Consider the following 11,694-nt stretch of genomic DNA (forward strand, 5'->3'; position numbering starts at 1 on the left):
ACCTTCCTCAAACCGTTGCCACACAGTTGGAAGCATAGCATTGTCCAGAATGTCTTGGTCTGCTGAAGCATTAAGACTGGCCTTCACTGGAGATAAGGGGTCTAGCCCAGACCCTGATAAACAGCCCCATACCATTATCCCTCCTCCACCAAACTTCACAGTCAGACAGGTAACGTTCTCCCAGCATCCTCCAGACCCAGACTCACCATCTGACATGTTTGAACTGCTCCACAGTTCAGTGTCGGTGTGTGTTACTCCGCTCCACCTGATGTGAGGCGTTGGACTTGGTGATGTGAGGCGTGCATGCAGCTGTTGCCATGGAAACCCATTCATGAAGCTCCTGCTGCAGTTTGAGTGTTTACATTGATGCCAGTGGAAGTTCAGAACTCTTCAGCTGTGTAATCAGCAGCGACTTTTTACCCGTGAGCCTTAGCAGTCATTGACCCTGCTCTGTGGTCTTCTGCTTCCTGGTTGAGCTGCTGTTGTTCCTAAACTCTTCTACTTTCTAATAATATCACTGACAGCTGACTGTGGAATATCCAGCAGGGGTGAAAGTTCACCATCCATCTTCTGTCAAAGGTGTCATCATCACAGAACCACTCTGGAAGTCTCTGATCTCTTCAAAACAACCTGATTAGGATCACAGATGTTTGAGACAGCATGGATAGGTGAGGATTTTATACACCTGTGTGTCTGACTCAAACACCTGAGTTCAATAATTACAGGTGTGGACAAATACTTTTGTCCATATAGTGTAGCAGGCCTTTACTTGTCCCCCGGCAGCCACTACCATCTCCAGGCTCCAGTTCTTCCATTGGTTACCAGTTAGTCACCCGTGCCAACTAGGATACGTGAAACACTGAAGTGGTGTGCAGATCTGCAGAGAAGGCAGGGGCCCTAAAGCCTGAAAACACTCTAACATGATAATATATTTATGAATGAGTTACTTAGAACATGTAAGGGCCCCATTCATTTAAGAAACTGTCTTTTGTCTCTCTCCTCAGATGATGTTTCTCTGACTGATGACAGCACTCTCAGCGCTTCAGGAGAGAAAATCAAACGCCGTGTAAAGACTCCATATACCCTGAAAAAATGGCGCCCGGCCTCGTGGGTTGTTCCAACAGATACAGTCTTTGACCCCGACTTTGAGTTCAACACCAGTGACAGTAGCAGTATTCAGACCCACTTTTCCTCTGGTCCTGTTAGAGCTGGAAGCTTTGGTATGCCTAAAATTAATCAGTCAAAATCCAGCATGGCCGTCTTTTTGGTTGGAGGCGGAGCCACGGCAACCACAACCTCCGAGCCTGATGGAATGACCTGCTTCTGAAACTGTGTGACTTAAGTTGTTTTTTTTTGTTTGTTTTTTTTAAAGAGCTGATTCTTTCTTACTTCTTTGTCTTCCTTTCCTTTTATACCTGTTGTGAAAAATCCAGACTTTGTGCTGCATCCTTCCTGAGGATTAAGGGGACCTTTGCCCCACCCACAACCCTCACCAGAGGGAAATAGAGAGAGTGACCAACAGTGCTACAAAGCTGCATCATAATTTACGATGGATGTCCTGGGACATGCCATGAACTCTTTAAGAAGGGTTGTCATCGATTGGCCGTCCTTTAACCATTAGACCTCCAGCTTCAGGCTTGATTCTCTTAGAATAACACGTGTCTAAGGCTTCAGAAGGAGAGGACTACTTTCATACGTCATGTCTAGGTTTTGGTTCGTGCATCGGTCAGTTCTTGTCAGTGTGCTCTTGATCTGGCCATGATGCTAACAGCCGGATTGTCTCTGAAAGGGTGAAGTCCACATGTGCCATCTACTGGCCACAGCCATTATCATGAGTTACACACATGCACCTGGTGCATCATGGGTAGACTTTCATTTCAGCAGGCATGTTAACAAGTGAGGGCTTTCAGAGTGCCTGTATTGGCACCTCATGTTCATACCTGGTGGACCTCTGGGGTCCCATGGGCCAGCGATGGATGGTAGACACAGCTGGTGAATGATGGTAGTGCTGCTCATCCAAGGGTTTTTCATTCCTGTACTCATGGCTCCCCTTGTAGGGTCTTTTGGTTCAACCAGTTTCCTGTGGATTTGTCTCTAACCTTATATGAGAACTAACCCTCCTTAAGGCCTGGTTTATACTTCTGCATCAAATCAGTGCTGTCATGAGTGCTTCATACTTGTGTGATAGGGCCTCCTTGTTGATTTGCCTAAATACTTCTTGGTCATTTTTACGCCAGTTCCTGGTCCTGGCCCAAACCGTGGCTGCTGAAAGTGAATGCATTCTGATGGATCTGAAATGATAAATGCTGATAATCAGTTGATTCTACTGATGTTATTGATAAGAAAAAGGAGGAGACGGAAGTGCAGCAGCTAAATCAGCTGAGACAGGGGAGGTAGGCAGGACGTATCATCGCATTCGTCAGGCCACAGGTGGAGCACAGGTGGAGCACAGGGCTTCCTCTGGGCTGATGGTAACAGCCTGGGACCAGAAGCTGAAGGTTGACCTGGACCACAGCGTGAGGACAACCTTCAGTCCAAGTCTGGTCTTAACATCAGTGGCATCCAAACAGGTGGTCATAGTGGAACTCACTGTACCCTGACCAAGTGTCCAATGGTCAGTCTTTCCATTGGACACTTAGACTTCAGGGATTCAGAGGACTGCAAGAAAGAAGAGCCACCAGGAACATCCTGGAAGCCACAGAGATAGCTTCGAGGTGGCTGTGGATCAGGAGGGATGGGGCACACAAGCCGGGATCTGCTCAGCCCCGGCTGGGTCGCCCACTGGAGGGTATATGATGATCTAAGACATGAAACCCCCTGTGACCCTGGGTTCATCACTGATGGCATTAATCTCCTAGCAGAGTACACACTGTCTGCAGACATTACTCAGAGACTGGCAGTCAGCAGTGCTACTCAGCCCAGGGCTGGGGTCTGCGTCGGTTTGATGCATAGTTATATTTTTGATGAGGTGCACGTCCGTGTAGGAGGCGGCGCTGTGGCGTAGATTTGATACAGAAGCTTCATTTTGAAAAAATCTTTGTTTTTCATGCGTTTCATAAATATTTGGTTGTGTGTGTGACTGTAGTAAGTAGAAATGTTTGGAAGCATACATTACTTATATCTTAAGGCACTTTAGAGTTCATGTTATTTAGAGCACTACTGCCCCATACCAAGGACACCATGTGCTAGAACAGTCGTCACAGTGTCCCCCTTTAAGGACATTTATTCTGTTTTAGTGTGTTTGTCTCAGAGCAGTGTTTGGTTTCAATTACTAAGCCAGTTTTGCTTTAAGCCTTTACTCTAGCTATGCAGTCAGCTCATGGCGCCTCCTCCATGAGTTTGGCTAATTTATCTAAAGATCGTCTTTATAACTGTTGGAGGACCTTGATTCTTGTAATTTGCACTTTATTTTATGAAGTAGTCACAACTTCCTGCTACTGCCATGTTTGGGCTGAAAGGACAGAGGATAAAGAAGTTTAAAAAAATGTAGGATATGAAAATAGAGATAAACCACGTTTAAACCATCAGACTCCTGACGGCAGAACCTCGGCCAAGAACAACCTCCTCAGGTCCCTTTAAATCGGTCCATTTCAGAGAAGAAGAAAAACAGCAGACAGAACAGGCTGTAAAGATTCCAGAGCTGTGCTGTCTCTAGGACCGGTACGCTGGTTTTTGCTGACCCTCTGTCCTGTCCTACCCTCCCTCGCTGCTGGGCTCCTTCCTTTTTGAAGCACCTGAAGATACTCCATGATTAGACTGAGTTACCTGATCAGATTCTCAGATAAGTGAAAGAATAAATACTGTAGGAAATACTAGGATCACTCTATAAAAACATGTTAGAACCTGATCAGAACATCACACATGGTCAGTATTAAATGTTCTCTCTTCCCTTTGAGCATACATCAGCATTTTTTGTGATTGTCAGTGGGTTGAATGCCTCATAACCACACTGAAGTGACTGAATTAGATAAATTTCACCGAAAAGACTTGGTCTACAGGAAGTAGTTCAGCAGCATCAGCAGTGATGAGAGGTGGTTCTCTGATTGGTGGATCACTTCTGTGGTGTTTAATAGAACAGCGTTTCATTTCTGTCTACTAAAGCTGCAGTAAAACGCAGACAGGCTGTCATAAAGCAGTCCTGAAAGAGCTTTTACCCTGGTCTATGTGAAAGCTGGAACAGTTTGATTCAATTCAGCATTTAAAAGACCCAGAGCACTTTACTTTAACAAAACCCATGAAAAGAGGAGCTGGTCACACATGAGGAGAACATTTATTTACTTTAGAAAAGTCACTTGAACTGTGTAAGTTCCCTTCATGGTAAGCCTGCGTCTGTGCTGTAGTTGTGATGTTGTAGAAGAATTTTTAAAATGTTCGTTTTTAAATGAAGCTCAGTGTGGAATTTAACCTGAAAAAGGAGAGCTGAAGATGAAGAGGGAACTGAGGGTATGGACTGACGTCACTGTGTGGCTCTCCCGCTCAGTCAGGCTGAGGGGCAAAACATTCTGGCCGTTTTCGAATTCGCCTGCTATACTAGCAGTGCGTACCGATCTGCCCCACAATGTAAAGCGCTGGGTCAGAGTTCGTAATGGCAGAGAGTGGCGAAACTTTCATTGGGGTGGCTGACGGTTACAAATGGAAGTGCCATTACTTTTGATCTTTACCTTTTTAACATGTACTAAAGCGAAATAAGTTGTAATAGGATCTCTGTTGTTTTTGTTTTGCTGTTACGGCTCGTAACGGCCAGGAAGGTGCTATCAGGTGTGTCCTTTCACTGCACTATACATGCTAAGCTAAAAACAACACCTATAAAAATCCAGAAAAATCAAATAAAAACACTTCCCAGATTTTTTCTGTATGTGAATGGATGGAAAACACTGTAGCGTCACTTAATATTGACCAGGGTATGATGTACTTCTGTATACTGGAAACCAGTTAAACTGGGCCAAGCATATTACACAATAACATCCGACTGGCAGTCATACTGCATACTACTGTTGAACGCAGAACGCAGTATGCATTGCAGAACACATACTGCATACTGCATTTGGCAGGAGTATGCAGTAGGCAAATTTGAAAACGGCCTCTGTCTCTGTTTTTACTGGTGAGACTGGGAGGAAAACAGACCAATTTCCACTTCAGTGAGGGATAATTAGACTCAGCAGAGGTCCACACTGTTAAATAAAGACTTGGTGGGGTGTAGACGTTGATAATTGGACATACGGGACATTTCCTGATATTTAAGAACACAAAGAGCCTGAAGGCTCACACCAGCCCGCTCCATCAGTGATGGATGTGAAACTGGATTCATGTGGAGGTCCGGGGTTACAACCAAGCAGTAGATCAGCTGTTTCTCCAGATTTCATTTGCTTCTCCTGACTTTATCTCATAAATTGGTGCATCTTTCAAAAGGAGATCAACATACCCGGGCTTTATTTCTTTAGCTAGCTCAGTTTTATCACCTGTTAAACCGTCATCAGCTCCAGTTTATTAAATGTGACAATGCAGACAGTAAAGCTCTAAAGGTCCACACTGTGCCCTCAGCACAGACTATTGAATACGTTAACTTCTGGTAGAAATACCTGGAAATAACTCCAGTTAAACAAAATTAGCTTCTAACAGCTGCTGTATTGAATCTGAGATAAATATCAGCGGACTTGGCGGTTTTTAGTGTTTCTGGATGAAACCAGCCGTGTTGATCAGACATGGTGGGTTTTCTGTTCAGAGATAAAACATCTATTGTCCTTACATGCCTTTTAAACAGGTTTTATTTATCAATATGTGAAATTCATCCACAAAAGTGAAACACTGGTTTACTGTACCTTCAGTTTTTATTGAAGACACTTAAGTTAAAGACACGAGTGGAGCACGTCACCCTTCATCATCACGCACTATCACTCTTAGAATAAAAAAGTACCAATCCTCAGCCCGGTGGGTTTAGTGGAGACGTAGATTACAGATTTAAAGAAGAGATAGATGTCTAAATGTGCAGGAGTTTATGCACACGTCCTGCAGACAGGTGCCTCTCAAAAAAGTTGGTATTTTCAGCAGACCTGCGGCTGTTTTCACTCCCTGATTTCTGTCACTAGTATGAAAGTTTTTCCACTCGGCGCTGCAGAGACTAGGCTGCCTGAGACGTCAGGTTCATAGCCTTTATTAAACTGTGGTAATTCTGCGTTTTCCTTCACCACCCCCTCTATGAATAAGATATCAAATATGTTATTGTATGGTAAGATGCCTTCTAATATGTTTTTTTAAGTTTTGTATTTGGTGCATTTTCTACTGTTTCTACTGTTTTTAGATATGCTAACGTGTACAGACATGTCCTGAGAAGTTTTTGTTTCTCATATGAATGAAGGCCGATCTTAGCGACCTAGCGAGCTAACGTAGCAACGTGGCTAAGCACTAATGTCAGATACTTACTGTTTTTAGGTGGGTAGCACTAAAACCACAGAGACATAACTGTAAAATAATCCCATTTTAATCACAGGATGTTAACTGAACGAGGTGACCCACATGGATTTTGGTAATTTTTCAAAGAACCATGTTTACTGATAAGAATTTATCTGTTAGCTTGTACCAATTCAGCTAACTCCTGTGTAGCTAGCTCTGGTTTAGTCCAGGAAACTTTAAAACTCTTTTACTAAAGTCTACTAATAAATATTTTACAGTTCTGTTAGTACAGCTAACCGTGGTTTAGCTAGATAATTTAAACCAAAGCTGTTGTTAAGCCAACATTTTTAGTGGGAATGCACGACTTAAGCTAGTATCAGGAGATACTAGCTTAAGAAGTGAACTATCTGTATCCACAGATATGAACCTTTCTGCAGGTCTTTAAACCCATACTTTGGCTCTAAAATTCTGCCACTATCAGCGCCAAACATTGGCCATAATAACAAATAAGAAAGTGGACTCTGTTTGAAATTTCAGGTCTGAATTACACTAAAATATCCGGCTGAGATTGATGTGTAAACATCAGGATATCAGATATCAGCAGAAACCCAGTATCGTGCATCCCTACTTTTAAATCTGGTTTGGCTAACTGCGGTTAAGCTAGCTGGCACCGTAAACTTCCTGTCAGCATTTATGCTTCACCAGATAACAAGATAACATCCACGGTGTTTAGTCTCAGTAAGAAACAAGACATCACTATACTTCATTCACACTTGTATGGATTTTGACCAACGTGGACAGTATACCTTTAAAAGTATCTGAAACAGCCGTCATGTTTAAGCTTGTTTGTTTGCACCTTTCTTGGCAAGTTTGCACCTGTTTGTGTCTTTGTTTCTTAAGAAGCTAAGCTGACTGGTTTAAGGTGAAAACGGCCAACAGCCGCTCAGGTGTTATCCAAGCTGTGTCCAAAACCACATCCTATCCCACCGTTCAGCCTAAATGTGACAGAACTTTGAGTAACTAGAACGTTCTGAACCCCTAGTAGAAATATTGTGTATCTGAGAAATGCTCAGGTGTTTCTGGATTAATCTAAGTCTTAAAGTACGAAACTGGCGCTCAGTGGTCAGACTAAACCATCCCATTATAACCTACAGCTCTCACTACCAGCAGTGGAGCTCACTGACCCATAATAGAATGCCAGATAAAGTTCCAAACCATAACCATATGAGCTTCAACATAGCCTCCAACATTCAAGGGAATGTATTTCTGAGAGACTTCTATGAAGCTCTGGGCCCAGAGCAGAAATAACTCTTGGACCACATGTGGTGTGTAATGGCCGAACGTATGAGGTTCCAATCAAAGCTGCAGATTCTTTACCATAACCTTTGGTATCAGGGGGCTTTCTCCTGAAACCCTTGGTCCAGATCATAGTTGGTCTAGTCTTAGATGAAACCCTTGGTCCAGATCATAGTTGGTCTAGTCTTAGATGAAACCCTTGGTCCAGATCATAGTTGGTCTAGTCTTAGATGAAACCCTTGGTCCAGATCATAGTTGGTCTAGTCTTAGATGAAACCCTTGGTCCAGATCATAGTTGGTCTAGTCTTAGATGAAACCCTTGGTCCGGATCATAGTTGGTCTAGTCTTAGGTGAAACCCTTGATCCAGATCAAAGTTGGTCTAGTCTTAGATGAAACCCTTGATCCAGATCAAAGTTGGTCTAGTCTTAGATGAAACCCTTGGTCCGGATCACAGTTGGTCTAGTCTTAGGTGAAACCCTTGGTCCGGATCACAGTTGGTCTAGTCTTAGATGAAACCCTTGATCCAGATCAAAGTTGGTCTAGTCTTAGATGAAACCCTTGGTCCGGATCACAGTTGGTCTAGTCTTAGATGAAACCCTTGGTCTGGATAAGAGTTGGTCTAGTCTTAGGTGAAACCCTTGGTCCGTATCAGAGTTGGTCTAGTCTTAGGTGAAACCCTTGGTCCGTATCAGAGTTGGTCTAGTCTTAGGTAAAACCCTGGGTCTGGATCATAGTTGGTCTAGTCTTAGGTGAAACCCTTGGTCCGTATCAGAGTTGGTCTAGTCTTAGGTGAAACCCTTGGTCCGTATCAGAGTTGGTCTAGTCTTAGGTGAAACTCTTGGTCTGGATCATAGTTGGTCTAGTCTTAGGTGAAACTCTGGGTCTGGATCATAGTTGGTCTAGTCTTAGGTGAAACCCTTGGTCCGTATCAGAGTTGGTCTAGTCTTAGGTAAAACCCTGGGTCTGGATCATAGTTGGTCTAGTCTTAGGTGAAACCCTTGGTCCGTATCAGAGTTGGTCTAGTCTTAGGTGAAACTCTTGGTCCGGATCATAGTTGGTCTAGTCTTAGGTGAAACTCTTGGTCCGGATCATAGTTGGTCTAGTCTTAGGTAAAACTCTTGGTCCGTATCAGAGTTGGTCTAGTCTTAGGTGAAACCCTTGGTCCGTATCAGAGTTGGTCTAGTCTTAGGTGAAACTCTTGGTCCGGATCATAGTTGGTCTAGTCTTAGGTGAAACCCTTGGTCTGGATCATAGTTGGTCTAGTCTTAGGTGAAACCCTTGGTCCGTATCAGAGTTGGTCTAGTCTTAGGTGAAACTCTTGGTCCAGATCATAGTTGGTCTAGTCTTAGGTGAAACTCTTGGTCCGGATCATAGTTGGTCTAGTCTTAGGTGAAACCCTTGGTCCGTATCAGAGTTGGTCTAGTCTTAGGTGAAACTCTTGGTCAGGATCATAGTTGGACTAGTCTTAGGTGACACCCTTGGTCCGGATCATAGTTGGTCTAGTCTTGGTAGGGGTCTGGCTCTGTAGTTGTTCAGATTTGGCTCTCCTGTGGTGGTGGTCTGAATGCGGTCCACATCGTTGCTCTTCTTTTGGCCCATATCTCAACCAAATCTGACTTCTAGCTTATTTGGACAAATCCCCGTTTGTGACAGGCCTTGAATCGGGGCATACCCATGGAAATCCATCCCAGAATGGGGCTTAAAGTATTCTAGCGTGCGGCCAGCCTTAGTTGACGAGAAGAACCTCAGTCGTCTGACTCAGCTCGTTTGCTCTAAGTGATGGTGGAGCAGCATGCTAACAGCTGAGCATGCAGTATGTTAAAGCAGTAGTAGTATGTAGTATGTGGTTTCAGACACAGCCGTCATGATTAAACACTGAACTGGAAACGTGCCAGAAAGCGTCTTTCCTGGAGGATTATCCCTTTAAAGTCATTAACTGTAGCTTATATATAGTCACATGAATATATGTCATTGAATACATGAAGCCTGCTGCATGAAATACCACAGCACTCAAACTTTATTTGAATATATTTTTGTGTGTTTAGCTGCCAGAACATGATCCTAGCAGTGTTTAAATGTAGACAGATGCAGTAACGGCTGCCACAGCCAACGCTCCACGCTGTACAGAAACAGTTGAACTGTGGTTTGCCCTCAGCTTCCTGATGATTCCTGGACATTTGAGTCCCTTGTTCTGTGGATAAATATTCTGTATATTTGTTTGATTATTACTGTCTTTTTACCTGTGATAGTTCCGACTCTCCAGTGGTGTAAATACTTACTATGAACACATTATACTTTCATATGGGACCAACAGTTAGTGTTGTATTCATCTTTCCTCCTTCTAACCCATTTATCTGTACAGTACTCACACCACGCATGATGAGAAATCCTTCAGATAGACATCAACCTTTACACTTCAGACTTTCATCCCAACATGCTGTAAATCCATGTAGAAGAAGAAGCAACACACACTTTGCTTCATGAAATAAAGTTCAGAGGATCCTGTGTCCCTGTGTTTGATTTGTGACCACAAAGATCCTGATGTGCCATCATGAGCTGTGCTTACGTGGTGATGCTGTTCAGGCAGGTTCAGGTTCTTCGTGCTCCAAGGGCCCTCCAGACACAGGCATAAATAAAGAACAAATAAATAAATAGATAAATTATATAGTGCCGTGGAAAAGTATTTGCCCCTCTGATGTTTTTGCATGTTTATCACACTTAAATTGTAATTTTATGCAATTGTAATATCTCACAAAGACAACCCAAGTAAATAGAAAATGCAGTTTCTAAATGATGATTTTATTTATTAAGGGAAAAAATCCAAACCTATCTGGTGCTGTGTGACGAAGTAATCGCCCCCCTTGTTAAATTATGAGTTAACTGTGATTAACTACAGTTCTTGGACAGCTGAGTTCAGTTTCTCTGGCCACACCCAGGCCTGATTACCTCCAGATTAGCTGAATGTAGAAATCCCTTGAATAGAAGCTGTCAGACAAAGTGAAGTAGGCTACAAGATCTACAAGTGTAGGATCCTGTTTTGCTAGGAAAGGCCTGGGTAGGACAGGTGTATCTTTCCAACTTAATTAACAGGGCGAGGGGTACTGCAGTATGAATGCACAAAGAGTGCTTTTCACTGCTGCAGAAATAATTTCAGACCATAGGGGGCATTAAAATGACCCCCCATCAAAGACATCCAGACCTCTCTCAGGCCTCATGTCTCAGCTCGGTTTTGTAGACCAGTGGTTTTGAAACTTTTTTTGCCCAAGGCACACCTAAAGTTAAGCCAAAATCTCAAGGCACACCATATTCATATCAATACAAAACAGACTTTTTAATAATTTAACAGTCAAGGTGGTCCATAAGGGGGGATACAGGGGAGAGGTTTCTGGGGCCCAGACAATTGGGGGTGGCAAAAGTGGGCAAAAGGTGCCTGAAAGGTGGCAAAAATGGTTGAAGAGATGATAAAACATGGCAAAATTGGGTAAAAAGCGGCAAGACAAAGTCAAAAATGATTAACAATTGGCATAAGGGGCCAAAAAATTGGTTAATAGTGGCAAAACATGTTGAAAGTGTCAAAAAGGTGGCAAAAATGGGTTAGAGGTGGACAAAGGGGTTAAATGTTGTAAAAAGGTAGTTAAAATGGTTTAAAAGTGATTAAAAATGGGCAACATTAGGCAAAAAAGTGGCCAAACAAAGGCAAAGTGAGTGAAAATTAGCAAGAAGGTGGCAAACATAGGTTGAAAGTGTCAAAAAGGTGACAAATTAGGTTACTAGTGGCAAAAAAGGGTTAAAGCTGCTAAAACGTGGTAAAAAGTGATGACAAATTCAGCAAAAAATGTCCAAATAATAGCAAAAGTAGGCAAAAACTGCCAAAAAGGTAGCAAAAATGAGTTAAATGTGACAAAAAGTTGCAAAAAATGGATCAAAAGTATTTTTAACAATTTGCAAAATTGCAAAAAAAAAAAAAAAAACAGCAAAAATGATTGAAGTTGACAAAATTAGTGGCA

General features: G+C 42.8%; 1 protein-coding gene across 1 annotated transcript in view; it reads left to right on the forward strand.

Annotated features, from left to right (window-relative positions):
* Nucleotides 1–10,194, forward strand: part of LOC121522426 (bone morphogenetic protein receptor type-2-like) — a 46,589-nt gene extending 36,395 nt beyond the window's left edge. Inside the window, exon 19 of the mRNA XM_041806792.1 lies at nucleotides 1,005–10,194. Coding sequence (XP_041662726.1) covers nucleotides 1,005–1,327 — 323 coding nt within the window. The 3' untranslated portion in view covers nucleotides 1,328–10,194. The remainder of the gene's footprint in view (nucleotides 1–1,004) is intronic.
* The last annotated feature ends 1,500 nt before the right edge of the window (nucleotides 10,195–11,694 follow it).

Source organism: Cheilinus undulatus, linkage group 15, assembly GCF_018320785.1.
Source record: "Cheilinus undulatus linkage group 15, ASM1832078v1, whole genome shotgun sequence".
In the NCBI taxonomy this organism is placed as follows: domain Eukaryota; kingdom Metazoa; phylum Chordata; class Actinopteri; order Labriformes; family Labridae; genus Cheilinus; species Cheilinus undulatus.